The sequence below is a fragment of the Antechinus flavipes genome, chromosome 2, assembly GCF_016432865.1.
Source record: "Antechinus flavipes isolate AdamAnt ecotype Samford, QLD, Australia chromosome 2, AdamAnt_v2, whole genome shotgun sequence".
NCBI lineage: Eukaryota > Metazoa > Chordata > Mammalia > Dasyuromorphia > Dasyuridae > Antechinus > Antechinus flavipes.
The window spans coordinates 636223681-636241832 of NC_067399.1; the positions used below are offsets into that span (position 1 = coordinate 636223681).

The 18152-nt window shown below is 38.6% G+C and overlaps 1 protein-coding gene across 1 annotated transcript in view; it reads right to left on the reverse strand.

Moving 5' to 3' along the window:
- Positions 1-731, reverse strand: part of VCL (vinculin) — a 104618-nt gene extending 103887 nt beyond the window's left edge. Inside the window, 1 exon segment of the mRNA XM_051982069.1 lies at positions 308-731. Coding sequence (XP_051838029.1) covers positions 308-475 — 168 coding nt within the window. The 5' untranslated portion in view covers positions 476-731.
- Positions 732-18152: the final 17421 nt, after the last annotated feature.

Sequence of the window (18152 nt, forward strand, 5' to 3'; positions counted from 1 at the left end):
GAAGCAGTGAAGTCCAGGCATGGGCCGGGAGGATGGCTTAGCATAAAGGGGAAAGTGAGGCAGGCAGGACAAAGGTCCGGAAAAACGGGCGGTCCTGCCGAGATGGGTGCAGTGCGGCCATGGGGCCTCCAGGGAAGTTTGGGGGGGCAGTATGGAAGCGGGGGTCGGGTAGGGGCCCGGGAGGGAGAGGTCGGGGCGCGATCGCGGCGGAGGCGGCTGGGCAGGGCAGGGGGCCGAGGACGGGCCGGGGTCTCGGCGCTGCGGGGCACGAAAGGGGATTCCCGTTCCCTCCCTCCCCGTCTCTCACCCGGACGAGGTTGCTGACGGCCGCCTGCACGGCGGCCACGGGCGCGGTGAGGTCCGGGATGGCTTTGCCGTCCACCTCGCCCTCCTCGTGCATGATCACCAGGTGCGAGATCTGCTGCGCCACCGGCTCCAGGATGCTCTCGATCGTGCGCGTGTGGAACACCGGCATGGTGGCTGCGAACGGGGCGGCGAGCCGCGGACTAGGGGCGACGGAGACCGGCCGGCGAGGAGCCACAGAGCGAGGCAGGAGCGCTGCGGGAAGCTACGAGCTAGGCTGCGACTGCCGACTCGGGGCTTCCCTCGGCGTAACCGACCTCGAGGCCGCCCCGCCCCCGGCGTCACCGCGCCCAATCGCCACTCCGCTCAGACCGGGGTGGCCGCTCTCATTGGACCTCCTCCAAGCAACTCCGCCCTCCCTCCCGCCGCGGCCGCGACCGCAGCCCCGGTCCTCGGCCCCGCCCCGCCCCCATTCCCGAGGGCGGGGCCGAGGATTGGGGCTGCGCCGCAGGGATTGAGGCCGGATTCCCGAGCTCCGGCGAGGGGGCGCGCCTTATAAGGGCATAGTGGGAGCGGAGCGCCCAAGGAGACTGTTGGCCCCGCCCCTAGGGGTCCCGCCCCCGCCCCCCTCCCTACAAGGAGCGCTAAGGAGCTGCAGCAGCTCCAGCCCCGGGAGCTTTTCCGCGCTGCGACTACGCCCTCTCCCACTATGTGGAGTCCATACCGCCCGGTCCTCCCCGTAGACGCGGGTCACAACTTGCAAATCTGTAAAATATGGTCACTGGTCGATTGGTGGGGTGCACAGAATGCTGGACCTGGAGTCTGGGGGACTCCTGGGTTTGAATGCCCCCTCAGATCCCCTCCCCTTTTAAACCTGTGACCAGTCACTTGCCTCAGTTTCTTTGCCTGTAAAACAGGGAGAATACCTGCAGTAAAAATCAGCTCGTGTTGTAGTGGACGGAGTTCGGAATACTTAAATACGCTTATTACCTGAGTAAAGCACTTAACCTCCACCTGCCTCAGTTTCTTCCTCTATAAATGGGGTAATAATAACACTTATCTCTCAGGCTTGTTGGGAGAATCAAATGAGTTAATACGCATAAAGCATTTTTAACCCTTTAACTGTCAAATATTAATATTTAAAGCCTCTTCTAACTCTAATGACCTCAAACTAAACATGGCAAAAGGAGCTTCCCATCTCCCTTTACTTTTCCCGTTCACTCAGGCTTCTCCATCACAATGGACAGGACTCATCCACTCGATTATTCCCGTATGAATGATGAAGTCACACTCTTGGGTGTCGATAGTTCGTTTTTAGAAGACCCTGCAAGAATCAAGAATGCTCTCTCTGCAAACAATTTGCAGTTCTATAGGAAATCCCTTCTCGAGCCCGACTCTGAGATGGACACCTTCCATGACCTGAGTGAGCACAGATGTCCTTGTGTTTTGTCCTGGTCCCTCTCGACATTAATCACTGGAAAGAAAGTGATGACACCAAATTATCTCCGTTGCTACATGTAAGGAATACCTGCAGTAACAACACTTTATAAAAATGTGATATGTAGACTGCTGTAGTAATGGACAGTATTTGAAATCAGAGTAATCAAGCTGAAGTCTTGTCTCTCTGTACTTTTTACTTTTTTGATCTTGGACTTAAGATCTGCTTTCGCATTCAAAACATAAACAAGTTGAATCAGATACTTCTAACGTCCCTCCCAACTCTAAATCTAAATCTATAGTTATGTAAAAAATGAATCTTATGCAAAAGCCTCCCCATTCTCTTATTAAAGGGATTTTCATAGAAATAGGGAAGTGGGCACATGGGAAAGAGGTACTGATATTCTCCCACCTGTTTACATGAGCATCTTTTGGCAAGCTTCTTTTTTCAAAAATGGAAGCAGACGTTGAACCAAAGTCTCTTCTAAACTTCTCCCTAAGGAGCTCTGGTATTGCCACCCCCCTCCCCTCTCCCCTGACAGTTTGTGGTTGTGCAATTGAATGTCATGCCAGATATATTTCTGGCATACAGATATCTGTATGCCGGATATACTTCCAGGGACTCCTCCACAACCTGTCAACATAAACACCTCTAGCCATGGGAGCACATTTCTTGCCCCTCTTAGGTAAACCTCCAACATACAAAAGTATTTTCTCTCTCCCCAGGCCATCAGATTTCCTTTTTCTGACAACCTTCCCCATCTCAAAGGGCTTTTCTCCCCACTGGCAAACGCTGACACATTCTCCCCTTTCCCCACCCTAGGAAACCACACCATTTGCCCGGGGTGTGGCTACAAGAGTAACCACTTCCCCTTCCACTTTAAAGACAATTTTTAACCTGAGAGACGAGGTCAACTTTGCTCTTCTTCTAATCTTATGCCTCCTTTTACTAAGTGGAGTTTTCTTGCGCCTTCTATGAAAATAATTTGTAACTACAACTATACATTTTGACGTGCCTTTATGATCCTTTAAAATAGATAAGGAAGAAAAACGTTCAGAGTTTGATGTCCTGGAAATGTTGGTGGTTCCTTTTTCATTTCAACAGAGAATAAACACTTCGTGATTTCTTAATTCCCACAGGTTCATCCTAAGAGGTCAGATGAACTTCTTAATCTTCCCTGACCATTTTAAGAATGACTTTGGAGATCCCCGATTGAGTTAGAAGAAAGGAAAATTTTAAAACAGATTAGTCTCCTACATTTTTCTAAGGCTCTTGACCCTATCAACAATTACCAGACCAGTGAGTAATAGCTTAAGGTCAAACTGAGAGAAACTAAGTTAAATAAATTGCATAATTAATATATTAATTGAATCATTATTTTTATTAATACAATTAATTGCAGATAAATAGTCAAAGATATGAATAGACAATTTTCAGATGAAAAAATTAAAGCCATTTCTAGGCATATGAAAAATGCATGCATGAATGAAAAAAATTTGTTAGAGAAATGAAAATCCTATGCTCAAAAAATTATCAAACTGTGCATACCCTTTGATCCAGCAGTGTTTCTACTGGGCTTATACCCTAAAGAGATACTAAAGAAGGGAAAGGGACCTGTATGTGCCAAAATGTTGGTGGCAGCCCTGTTTGTAGTGACTAGAAGCTGGAAAATAAATGGATGCCCATCAATTGGAGAATGGTTGAGTAAATTGTGGTATATGAATGTTATGGAATATTATTGTTCTGTAAGAAATGACCAGCAGGATGAATACAGAAAGGACTGGCGAGACTTACATGAACTGATGCTAAGTGAAATGAGCAGAACCAGGAGATCATTATATACCTCAACAATGATACTATTTGAGGATGTATTCTGATGGAAGTGGATCTCTTTGATAAAGAGAGCTAATTCAGTTTCAGTTGATCAAGGATGGACAGAAGCAGCTACACTGGGAAGAAAGAATACTGGGAAATGAATATAAATTGCTTGCAATTCTGTTTTTCTTCTCGGGTTATTTATACCTTATGAATCCAATTCTCCCTGTGCAACAAGAGAAGTTCGGTTCTGCACACATATATTGTACTTAGGATACACTGTAACCTATTTACCATATAAAGGACTGCTTGTCATCTGAGGGAAGGGATAAAGGGAGGGAGGGGAAAAATCGGAACAGAAGTGAGTGCAAGGGATAATGCTGTAAAAAAAAAAATTATCCTGGCATGGGTTCTGTCAATAAAAAGTTTAAGAAAAGAGAGAGAAATGAAAATCAATATAACTCTGAGGTACCACTTCACACCTCTCAGCTGGGCTCAGATGGTAGGAAAAAATAATGATAAATATTGAGAAGGGCTATGGGAAAACTGGGACACTAATACATTGTTAGTGGAGTTGTGAACTGATTCAACCATTCTGGACAGCAATTTGGAACTATGCCCAAAGGGTTATAAACTATGTATACTCTGATCCAGTAGTGTCTCTCCTGGATTTGTATTCCAAAAATAACATAAAAAGGAGAAAGAGACCCACATGTGCAAAGATGTTTATAGCAGCTCCTTCTATGGTAGCAAGGAACTGGAAATTGAGTGGATACTCATCAGTTGGGGAATAGCTGAATAAGTTATAGTATATAAATATAATGCAATATTATTGTTCTGTAAGAAACAATCAGCAGACTGTTTTCAGAAAGGCCTAGAAAGACTTACATGAACTGATGGTAAATGAAGTGAATAGTACCAAGAGAACACTGTATACAACAACAAGATTATGTGATGATCAACTGTAATGGACTTGACTCTTTCCAACAATGAAGTGATTCAGGCCCATTCCAATAGACTTGGGATGGAGAAAATCTCTGCATCCAGAGAGAGGACCATGGGGACTAAATGTGGATCAGAACATAGTATTTTCACCATTTTTGTTGTTATTTGCTTGCTTGTTTTTTTTTCTTTCTCATTTTTTTCCTTTTTGATCTGATTTTTCTTATGCAGCATGATAAATGTGGAAATATGCTTAGAAGAACTGCACATGTTTAACCTATGCTGTCTAGAAAAGAGAAAAGGTGGGAAGGAAGAAAGAAAAATTGGGAACACAAAGTTTTACAAAGGTGAATGTTGAAAACAATCTTTGTATGTATTTTGAAAAATAAAAAGTTATTTTAAAATTTAAAAATACAATTAATTGAATGATCAATAAATTAATTGCAGTTTAAATACATTTTGATCTGATAAAACTTTGATATGCTATTCCTTCTTCCCTTCCCTCCTAGACAACATTTTCAATATAATATTGGTCTTAAATGTGAAATTCTAATGAGGAAATAATGTTGGAATTTCAAGCCCTTTGGCAGAACAAGAGAAATATTTTAATGGGCTTGGAGTCTTTTATTTTCCCCAAATCATATCCCTTGAGTTGGTGGCTGCCTCATCCATCAGTGAATAAAATCAAAGCTGCTTCCAATAATCATAAGGAAGAAAAATAACAGAATGTTCATTAGATGAGATTCTCAAGGCTGGGGTCTGAGTTCTGGGCATGATTAGGGAAAAGTTGCTCAATAAAAATAATACTTGCTTACAATTGTATAAATTTTTCACATTTTACAAATTGTCTTCACAAACATTACCTCCTTTCAGTCTAACACTGCCTTAGCATGCATAGGGGACTCAATAAATGTTTTGTCAAAATATATTAACTATCACAACAACCTGGGGAAGTTAGGCAAGATGACTATTTTCATTATCTCCATTTCACAGATAAAGAAAATGAGACTTGCTAAATGTTCCAGCAAATGTTAGAGAAACAAGAGAGACAAGTTAAGAAGGGAAGAAATAGTATTGTCTTGTGGAGAAAGATCTCTTCAGTTCTAACCCTATGATTCTGTGTTCCTGCAAAAGCCTGTTATAGCCAGCATATTTATGAAGGGAAAAAACAGCCAAAATGCTGATATTGATCCTTATTCCAGCCCTTAAACTACCAGAAAAATAGAATCACTGGGAGCAAAAAAAAAAAAAACAAATAAAAGGTAAGGATTTGGAGGGAAGTGAACCAAGTGGCTATCGTCATCTGAAGCACCCAGGGTGCCTGTTCTTGCATTTTGCTGTAAATTCTTTCCTCTGGAAAAGTATTTAGGGACAGGTCAATTCTCCGAGAGCCTCCTCAGCTGTGGATCATAACATGTGAAGTAGTTGCAAAGCAGCCTTTGCTGACAGAGGGGTTGCAGACTGAGAATGAGATAAATTGGAGGCAGAGGGAAGAGGAGGAAGGTCAGACAAGTCACCGGCCTCTCAGTCAGAGAGGTCAGAGAAACAACAATGGCCTCTCAGTCTTCTTGTGTTATCCTCTCACAAGAGGAGATCCATTCTGCAGGTCTGGGTTGGATCTCCAGCAGCCACTGTCAGGTGGCTCCTGTGTATTTCAACAAAAAAGGAAACCAGTAAATCACTTCCCATCTATCCAAGAGACAGCTAGGTGCTATAGTGGGTAGAGAGTGCTGGGCTTGGGACTTGAGTTCAAAGTTGGTTTCAGATACTTACTTGTTAAGCACCATGCCTAGGTGAAGGGACAGGTCAATTCTCTGAGAGCCTCCACAACTATGAATCATAACACTCGAAGGACTTGCAAAGCAACCTTTACTTATGAAGATGTTCCTTGTGCATTGGGAATGAAACAAATTGGAGGCAAGAGGGAAGAGGGGAGAGGTCAGACAAGGCAACTGCCTCTCAGTCTCCTTCTATTATCATCATCCTCTCATATGAAGAGATCCATTCTACAGGCCTGAGTTAGACCTCCAACAGCTACTGGTAGGTGGCTCCTATATCACAACACTTAATAGTTTTGTGATGCTGATCAAGTCACTATCTGCCTCAATTTCCTCAACTGCAAAATGGTGGTCATAATAGCACCTACCTCTCTGGAAGGATCAAATCAGATGATATTTGTAAAGCACTTAGCACACTGCCTGGAATAAATATAGCAGAAGCTTCATGAATGCATGTTTCCTTCCATTTGAGTTCTTTTAAAATAAATTATGAATCATTTATCTTGTATATGGCTTGTTTGTATTTTTTTTGTTTTCATGTTGTCTATCCCCTTAGAGTGTAAGGTTCTTGGGGGATTGTCTTTGCCTCTTTTTGTTTCCCCAGGATTTAGCACAGTACCTGGCACTTAGTAGATATTTAATACAAGTTTATTGACTGAATTTGTAAAAAGTCTAGGCATACGTAACACGCTAGGGCTGGGGTTCATAGAGCAAAAGAATCTTTGGATAACTACCAGTTGGTATATGGATTTATAGAGGCAGCAAGGTGGAATAGTGGATAGAAGGCTGGGACTGAAGTCAGGAAAACTCTTCTTCCTGGGTTCAAATCTGCCTTGAGACACTTATAAACTTTGAGAGCCTGAGCAAGTCACTCAATCCTATTTGCCTCCATTCCTTATCTGTAAAATGAGTTGGAGAAGGAAATGGCAAACCACTCCAGTATCTCTGCCAAGAAGCCCCAAATTTGGTCAAGAAGATACAACTGAAAAACAACAACATGAATTTTTTTTCCCAACATGAACTTAGATGGGAAAAAGCTATCTTTATTTCAAAATAATTAGTTTCCTTTTTAATTCAATGTATTTTATTTCTGCATTTTAAAAAATCACTCTGAGAAAAGTCTATAGGTTTCATCAAACCATCAAAAGTTGCATATCCTATCGTTAACTTTTAAAAGAAAAGTATTCACTTATTTGGTTTTTTTTTTCTCATTTTCTTGGTTTTTTTCTGGTTATACATGTATATTAACTTTTTAAATATACATTTCTTTATGAATCATGTTGGGTGAAAAAAATCAGAACAAAAGGGAAAAACCATGAGAGAGAAAAAAGAGGAACAGACATGTGTTGATTTATAGTCAATGTCCACAGTACTCTTTCTGGATGCAGATGGCGTTTCCTATCTTAAATTCATTGAGATTGCCCTGGGTCACTGAACCATTCAGAAGAACCATGTCTTTCATAGTTGATCAGTGTACAGCCTTGCTGTTATCATGCATAATATATTCCGGTTCTGCTTGTTTCACTCAGCATCAATTCATGTAAATCTTTCCAGGCTTTTCTAAAATCATCTTGCTCATCGATTTTTTATACAACAATAATATTCCATTACTTTAACATATCGTAACTTATTCAACCATTCCCCAACTAATAGGCCTTTATTAATTTTCCAATTCTTTGCCACAACAAAAAGAGCTGCTACAAATGTTTTTGCACATGTGGGTCCTTTTCCCTCCTTTATGATTTCCTTGGGATGCAGCCATACATTTTGTTTTAGCTCAACAGTTACTTCCCAACAAGTATCTAAATAAAGATCCTTACAAAGTACATCTCTCTCTCTCTCTCTCTCTCTCTCTCTCTCTCTCTCTCTCTCTCTCTCTCTCTCACACACACACACACACACACACACACACACACACACACACACACACACATTCCATAGTTTGCCTATCATTATCAGAAAGAAGGGATATATCCTTTAACTTTTGTCACTAACATAATTATGTTTATAAGTACAGAAGAATATATTACCCTTAAGGTTGATTTATATCATTATAGGCATTGTGTATGTCATGTGTGGCTCTACTCCCTTCATTCTTTATCATGTCATATAAGTCTTCCAATATTATTCTGAATTCATCATATTTTTTCTTTCCTTGTGGCACAATAATATTCCACTCCATTAACAATTTATTCTGACATTTCCCAATGGTTGAGTGTATGCTTTGTTTTTAGTTTTTTGTCTTTATTCAGGACCCTTTGAAGTAACTTCTTGCTTTAGAAGAGTGTTGTTGTTCAGTTCTGTTCCCCTCTCTCATGATCCCATCTGGGGTTTTTTGGGCAAAGATTCTGGAGTGGTTTGCCTTTTTCTTCTCCAGTTCATTTTACAGATGAGGAACTGAGGCAAAAAAGGTTAAGTGATTTGCACAGACACAAAGCTAAAAAGTATTTAAGGCCAGATTTGAAATCAGGTTTTCCCATGTATACATATATTGTATTTAACTTATACTTTAACATATTTAACATGTTTTGGTCAACTGGCCATCTGGGAGAAGGGGTGGGGTTAGGAGGGGAAAAGTTGGAACAAAAGATTTTGCAATTGTCAATGCTGAAAAATTACCCATGCATATATCTTGTAAATAAAAAGCTATAATAAAAGAAGAAGAAGAAGAAGAAGAAGAAGAAGAAGAAGAAGAAGAAGAAGAAGAAGAAGAAGAAGAAGAAGAAGAAGAAGAAGAAGAAGAAGAAGAAGAAGAAGAAGAAGAAGAGAAGAAGAAGAAGAAGAAGAAGAAGAAGAAGAAGAAGAGAAGAAGAAGAAGAAGAAAAGAAGAAGAAGAAGAAGAAGAAGAAGAAGAAGAAGAAGAAGAAGAAGAAGAAGAAGAAGAAGAAGAAGAAGAAAAGAAATCAGGTCTTCCTCACTCCAAACCAGCATTTGATCCACTGAAATATCTAGCTAATTCAGAAAGAGTGCTGCTAGGGGCCGATTAATATATGACACAGGGAGAGAAATTAGCCTAGATACACTAACTCCCAAGTCCAGAGTTCTTTCTATTGAACTATACATTATGATTTACTCATCTTTATGTAAGCAAAGGACTAAGATCCCCATCCCTCCAAAGACTCTGGGCTCATAGAGATCAAGGCTAGTTTTGGGAACTGACCTAGGAAGGATCATTTTCTCTCTTTGGCATATATAGTTTAGGTATAGCTCAGGTCAAGATTTCCCCAGACTAGGTAAAAGAAGTCCCCAGCTCCCATACAAGCACTCAAGGTAACAAATGAAAACCATGTATGGGATAGCTTTTATTTTATTCTGCTATAAATGTAGAAGACAGAAAGGACTTACAGAAGCTCATAAATAGATTTGTGTGTATGTGTGTGTGTGTATTAGCAAACAACTAAGGGAAACTAGGTGGCACAGTTGATAAAGCATCAAGTCTGGAGTCAAAAAAGACCTGAGTCTTAGACACTAACTATGTGACCATGGGCAAATCACTGCACCCTGTTTGCCTTAGTTTTCTCATCTGTAAAATGAGCTGGAAAAGGAAATGTCAAACCACTTCAGTATCTTTGACAAGAAAACTCCAAAAGGGGTCACTAAAAGTTGGAGAAATAGCATAGTTTCTCATTGAACCTTCACTGTGTGAATTGTTATTGGGAGGTAAAAAAAAAAGTTTTGGGCTTCCTTAGATCACAAGTCTCCATTCTGACTTCAGAAGGTTATGTTAATTACCCTCTTTTTTCTCCAAGGATAATGTTCAGGAATGAATGTTGATGATCCTCAAATTTCTCTATTGATGGCAAGGTTCAGAAAATATAGTCAATCCTCTCTTTTTTCCCCAAGATGTCCTTGCCAACAAATTTACCACTTGGCCAAACATATAAGCACATATTTGCTTCTGCAGTGTATTTCTACAGGAATTCAAGTCTGTTTTTGACCATGTTCAGAAAGCTGTGGATAAACATGGGACTCCCATGGGCTCCTGCCACAAGGCAATATTTACTGGTTCCTGGGAATGAGATATAGTGTACATGTGCAGTCTCTCTGACTCCAGGCCCTGGAAGTGCTCTGTTATACTGCAATTCATCCTCTGAGGAGGGAAAAGTCAGATGGCAAATGGGCTGGGAGTAGTATTTTGTTCTCTTTTATAGTTATATATTTTTCTATATTTCATAGAGGGAAATTGATTAAGGGAACCCCCAGATTAAATACAGATTACCATCCTTTAGAGCCCAAACTCTTAAACTATGGTTTAAGATCCCATGTAGGATCTTGTAACTAAATGTGGGAATCATAAAATTATTTATTAGCAGCATGTGTGTGTGTGTGTATATATGTATATATCTGGGATCATGTAAAAATTTCTTGGGGTAGCAAATAGAAAAAAGTTTAAGAAACCTTGCCTTAGAGAAATTATTATATATATATATATATATGATATATAGCCAAAAGTTTCATTAATCTTGAGGGACTTCTGTAGAGAAGTGATGGCCAGGAGAGACTGATGGGAAATCATAATTGAGGACTCTTTGGGTCCATTCTAGATCTTGGGGAATTTGGAGCAGTCTGATGACCTAGAAGGCTATTGTTCCCCTGACAGCTGTAAACACAGGCCATGAAGATGAGTTGTTAACTTGATGCAAGTGGAAGATAGATAAGCTGAAACCAACTAGAGGAAGAAACAGTCTATCAGGCCAAAAGAGCAAATTATAACTATTGAGATGACTTGAGACCAGTTCATAACTCTATTCACCACTCTCTGTCTCTGGAGTGGGGAGCCATTTTCATTTATTTGCCCAACTAACAGTCTCTTCCTGTTTTTCTTCTCATGTAGGAGTGTGACTGAGAGAAAGTCACTTTTCTCCCCTTCTTGGCGCCCAACCAAAGCATCCAAGCCTGCAGTATGCAAGTTTTATTCATTTAATTGCTGATTTTCATTTCTATACTATTTGCACTAATTATTAAAAATTTGATGGCCAGTGATCATCAGTCTTATTTGTTATGAATGAGTAAAGCAGGATTTAAAAGGTAGAATTTTAGCCAAAAAGGAAAAGAGATATTTGCTTCAACTCAAGCTAATGTAGGAGCAAAATCAATTAAGAGAAAGTATAGCTTAATCATTTTCGAGAACATGTATGTATAAATATACTTACGTGACATAACCTTGGACTTTTCCCTTTTGAACCTGGAAAGACAGAGACTGAGAAAAAAAAGACAAAAAGCTATTTGGAGTAGGCAAGGGAATGTAATTGGTGTAGTTTTCTATCTGAGGGGATCTTGCCATGGAGACAATTATGGCTTGAAGTCATTGCAAATCTTGCTTGGTATTGAACTTGAATGTAATCAAGGTTTGCTGTCACTACTACTACACTTTGCAGGCAATGAGTTCCCTTGGCAAATACATATATATCCAAAACTCCAGTTCTTATGGGTCCAATCTCACTCAATATCAGATAAAGGTAGGGAATTTGGTTTGTGCTCAATGGTTTCTAAGTTCTTTCCAATTATAATAAGGAATCATAGAGTAACAGTCTCTTATCCTATCATACATATCTATACCCCTGTGTTTTCAGATTAAAAATAGTTATTTCTTGCATGTCTTGGCGGTTAGCACCCCTATGATCTGGAAAATCGAGACAAAAATTTTGGCCTTCCCTTCATACTAGAGAAGTCTGAATTTTTTCCTTTTCTTTTATCGATTTTTTTCAGTATCTTATTGTAAAATTTAGGTTGATATACAATACCATACACAAATTTTATGTATTTCTGAGTTTTAAAACTTTTTCCTGTGTCTTCTGCTGGTCATTATGTGTCATCTGCATCTTTCACAAAACTCCCAAGAAATTCCCATTTAATGTGGATATATAGAAACTTCAATGGGGAAAGTCTCAATGTGGAAGGGATAACTGTAATACTTATGTGGATAGTGTGGATTTTCTATTACTCTATAGGACAGTTGTTAAGGACCATGCCTAAGTGAAAGGGCAGGTCAATTCTCCGAGATTCCCCACAGCTGTGAATCATAGAAGGAGCTGCAAAGCAGCCTTTAGTAATGCAGATGGTCCTTGTAGATTGAGAATGAAATAAATTGGAGGCAAGAGGGAAGAGGAGAGAGGTCAGACAACGCTACTGCCTTTCAGTGGAGAGGTCAGAGAACAGCAACTGCCTCTCACTCTCCTTGTGTCATCATCATCATCCTCTCACATGAAGAATCCATTCTACAGGTCTAAGTTAGACCTCTACGAGCCACTGGCTCCCATATCACAACAGTTATTCCTTATTTAACCAAAATTCACTTAACCCAATTCTCTGAACTTAAAGAATTCATGAATCATTTTAAAGAGCAGCACCTTAGGGTAATTTGGGGGCATGTATTGTCATCTCAAGCCTGCCAAGTTATCCTGTTTCTACCATCTACTAGTGTGTTGTTTATACTATAAACTATTGTTACACCCAAACTTTGTCTAACATCTGTCAACTCAGCAGTTTGCCAAACTCCACAGACACCATTTAGATGTGCTAATAGCAACTAATGAAAACATCGGTAATCTGTCCAATAAACATACCATTAGTTTGAAAACAGAAGCACAATCTAGGTTAACACAGGTACAATGCACTAGTTTGTTCTTCATTGTCAGACAACAACATGTCTTAATAGACTCTGGGACAGATTTTCATTGCTAAACAAAGGTTTTGGTCTAAAGTGCTATTATTCCTATCTCAAGGACAAGTGAATCAAATTGAAAAGGTGTCTTTGGGCAATAGTATCTGAAAAGGAACTAGGAGGTTCAAGTTCTGTGATAAGCAGGGGATGAGGGGAGGAGGGGGAGAGGAGAAAGGGGAGGAAAGAGAAAGAGAGACAGAAAGAGAGAGACAGAGAGACAGACAGAGACAGAGAAAGACAGAAGAGAGAAGGAAAGGGAGAGGGAAAGGGAGAAAGAGAAGGAGAGGGAGAGAGAGGAAGAGAAGGAAGAAGAGGGAGGAAGGGAAAAAGGAAAAAGGAGGAGAGAGGGGGAAAGGGAGAGAAGAAGCGAGAGGGAGGGGAGAGGGTTATTACATTGTATTCATTAAAGTATTAAGAGTCCAGAAGGTCTAACTTCAAATCCTGACCTTGGGCAACTCATGTAACCTCTCCCACCCTGTTTCCTCATCTGTAAAATGGGAATAATAGGACCTATTTCATAGAATCAAGGATTAAATGAGATACACTATATAATATTTCACATTGTTGTTGTTTTAGCCTCTCATTCATGCTAGCCATAACTTCACTGTTTTGGTCACCTTAGTCTTGAAAACCTCTAGTTCTCCAGCTTGATTTCCTTCACCATTTAGAAGATAGGGAACACTGAAAAAGAAAGGGGGAGGGAAAGTTCTCTAGAATGATTTATATCAGCTCAAAATCAACTTTAAAAAAGAGAAATACTGCTTCTATTTATGTCAACTCCACTTCCAATATTAGGTGCTCCTACTTTCAATTTTTACATTTTTTACTTTATGAATTACTTGGAGAAGAGGATGACAAGTGATACTATGGAGAGAGTGCTGGATTTGGAGTTCGATGACCTAGACTGGAATCCTAGATGTTACTTTTAAACCATGGGATAGGGAGGGAATGAGGAAGAAATAAGTCGATTCTCTCTGGGCCTCACTTTCCCTTCTGGGAGTGTATGAACAATATGATGTCTAAATTCCCTTCCAGTTCTAAATCTATAATCCTATTATAATTATTGCAAATAATAGGAGTGTTTCTCTTTTAAGATTTTTATTGATGCATTTTGTTTTTATATCATCTAAATTTCTCCCAGTATTTTTCCCTTCTCCCACAGAGCCAGGCATAAATTATGCCATAGAATAAAAAATATTTTTATTTAAAAAAAAGGAAGAAAAGGAATATATAGAAAGAGTCTGGAAATATATGTAGGTGAGCACTACATATATTGTAGTGCTGGACTTTCAGTACTACAAAGGAGTTGGAGGAATATCTTCTCATATCTCTTGTTTAAGACTATGCCTGTGCTTTGTAAATAGTGGGAATTACACAGTTTTTACACTATTTACTTTCAATTATTGTGTAGTGGTTTTTGTATTTACATTGTTGTAGTCATTGTGTATCTTGTTTTGCTGTCTTTCCTTATTTTATTCTGCAACAATTTCTTTCTTTCCATGCTTCTCTGTATTCCTTATATTCATCATTTCTGATAGCACGGTAAAAGTCCATTGCCTTTATGTCATAATTTATTTAGCCACTCCTCAATCTATAAGCATCTATTTTGTTTCAAGTTCTTGACTACAAGTTCACTGCAAAAAATGTTGCTTTAACTATTATGATGTATCATTATCCTTCTTGGGAAAGAACCCCTTAGTGGAATTCCTGAATGTATATATAAAAGTGTGTGTGTGTATACAAAGACACAGGGGACATTTCTAGACTTATTTGTATTATGTTGCTCCATGTACTTTATATGTCAGCCAAACTGTATTCATTGTATATATATTTCTATAATGTATCTATATATCTTGGATGCCAAATTTTTTTCTGAGAAATTTGATACAAAGTTTTTCTCTTATTCAACTACTTCCCTTCTTATCTCAAATGCATTCACTTTATGCAAACCTTTTTTAATTTCTTGTAATCAAAGTTCTATATTCTAGCTTTTTAAATTTATTTCTATCCCTAGTGTGGTCAAGAAAGCCTTATGAAGAAAGCCATCTATACCCAGAGAGAGGACAGTGGGAACTGAATGGGGACCACAGCATAGTATTTTCACTTTTTATTGTTGTTTGCTTGCATTTTGTTTGCTCATTTTTTCCTTTTTTTTCTGATTTTTCTTGTGCAACATGACAATTGTGGAAATATGTATAGAGGAATTGCACCTATTTAACATATATTGGCCAATTGGGGGAGGGGAGGGTGGAAGAAAGGGAAAAATTAAAACAGAGTTTTGTATGCATGAATGTCAAAAATTATCCATGTATATATTTTGAAAATAATAAGCTTTAATTTAAATATATATATATATATATATCTTATTGGACATTGAAGAAATGGCTATGAATTGGGGGAATGGCCAAATAAGTTGTTGAATATGGTTGTGATGGAATACTACTGTGCTTTAAGAAATGATGAACAGGATGGTCTCAGAAAAAACATGGAAAAAACTTACATGAACTGATGCAAAGTGAAATGAACAGAATCAGGAGAACATTGTACACAATGATAGAAATATTGTATGGTGATCTACTATGAATAACTTAGCTATTCTCAGCAATACGATGATCTAAGACAATTCTGAAATACTTACAATGAAAAGCTATCCATCTCCAGAGAAATATATTTTGAAAGAGAAAGAGCACACATAACTAGGGAGGTCACAAAGCATATCCTTGACAAAAGTAGATCTTGACAACCAAGTTGAACCTTAAAGAAAACGAAGGATTCTAAAAGAAAAAGGTGAAAAGAGACCAAATTTCTTTTTAAAAAATTTTTATTATAGCTTTTTATTTACACGATATATGCATGGGTAATTTTTCAGCATCGACAGTTGCAAAACCTTTTGTTCCAATTTTTCCCCTCCTTCCCTCCCACCTCCTCCCCCAGATGGCAGGTAGACCAATACATGTCCATAGTTATTTTGCTGCACAAGAAGAATTGGACTTTGAAATAGTGTACAATTAACCTGTGAAGGAAATCAAAAATACAGGCGAACAAAAATAGAAGGATTGGGAATTCTATGTAATGGTTCACACTCATTTCCCAGAGTTCTTTTGTTGGGTGTAGCTGGTTCAATTCATTACTGAAGAGACCATATTTCAAGAGAAAAAAAAAAAAGGCAGCCTATGGACATAGAGATCAGAAATGGAATGCTTAAATCTGGAAGTAGGTCAGTTTGGCTGACTACAGACGTAGAGCAGCATAAGACAAATAAATCTAGAAATAACTCATATGTTTTTGTACAGTCTAGAATGTACTTCCTTTTCATTTTTATCTCTTTGAAATTCTAATTCCTAGGGCACGTAGGTAGCATAGTGGCTAGAGCACCAGCCCTGAAGTCAGGAGGACCTGAGTTCAAATCTAATCTCAGATACTTAATACTTTCTAGTTGTGTGACCCTGGGCAAGTCACTTAACTCCAATTGCCTCAGCAAAAAGAAAAGAAAAGAAAAGAAATTCTAATTCCTTATGAAGCTCAGTTTAATTGTTACCTCCTTCAAGAAGCCTTTCCTAATTTCTCTAGTTATTAATACTTTTATCACTTTTTAATCACTGTTAATGCTAATACCACTCTCTCAACCTGAGGCTCCTTGTCCCCAGAGGTATGGCTGCAACTTAATCTCTTACATTTCTTGAGGTAATCCTGAGGAGCTAAGCATATGTATTTACTGAACCCCCACCAGTACACTCCTCACTAACAATCAACTAGTAGCCTCAATTAAGTTTTTAAAAAGGTACTAATATAATAAGAACAGTTAATACAAAACTACTCAAGTTTTGAGGCAGTTTGGGGCATCACATTTTCTCACAAACTAAGAATTCATGGCAGTGAGACACACTTGCAAAAAACACACATAACAAAAGAGTAACTCATAAATTCTGCCCTAAAAGTTCCTTTCTCACAAAACTGTTTGGTCATTCTGCAACCCAAGGATGAAATGGGAATACTGGGGAGTAGGGGAAAAGAAAGGAGTTGCCTCCTGGGTAGACTATGTGAATTCTCTTTTGAACATTGTTGTTGATATATACATTGCTTTTCCCCTATACTTAACTCCTCTTTCAGCTGTTTACTGATAGATGAGGCTATTTATAGAGGAGGGACCCTCTTATTCATCACAGCCACAAATATGTGGCTATTCCCTGTGGAGTTTTATTATTCTCTTCCAAATGGAGAGAAATTCTAAACCTTAAACCTACACAAAAGCAGGAGATGCCTTAGTCTTATTACAATAATAATGAATTCCTAAAAGGGGAAAAATCATTCTAGAACATCATCTTTTCTACAGAGGCTTGGAACCTAATAGTAAATAGCTTACAGAACCAAAGTCTGACTTGCTAAAAATCTCATTTGGGAAGAACATATGGAACTGGAAAATAGCTTTGCTTGTGCTCTTTGCCACTTAATGAATGGCCTGTTCTATCTGGTTAAAGTAGCTATTTGCTGTATGTGTTCATAGTTGCCAACTGAAGTCTCTGTTTAGAATGATTTAAAATCATTAAGAAGAAAAAACAACTATCCTACCACCGACCAATTCCCTTTTCTCCTTTTCATAAAGGTATTGTTATATTTTAAAATATTATAAAATAATTAATTTAAAAAGTCAAATATGGATCAAGATAAAATGGATGAAAGCTTTCCTTTAAAAAAAAATGCTATAGATCTTAATTTTTCTCTCCCAAGAATGGCCAGCAAGTGATATTACAGTCATTTCTTGTGGTTATTCAAACATGTTTTCTCTATTTGTTGTCATAAATTGTATTTGGATCTCCAACTCAGTGCTTTGGCAGCAATACTTTGCTGACTTTTAAAATGTCTAGTACTACTTGAAATAAATGGATGAGTTTTGGTAATAAGGTTCTTTTAGTATCATAAGTTAACATTTACCTGACACTGAGCAAAGAATGTAGTTGTAGCACCTGGGGACTGTCCTCATTTGTGCATCCCTGGAAAGTTCTCCCAGATTTTAGCAATCTTGTGGGAAAGCATCTTCTAGAAACCATAGCTTGTAAGCCCCTCCTTAACTTATTAACTTTTAATTAATAATGTTATATTTTATATAATTTATATATATCATATATATAATATTATATATATAATCATTAAAGTTAATAATTAGCTTTAAATACTATATCATCTATTAGACACATTAAGCCAAAAACAAAGA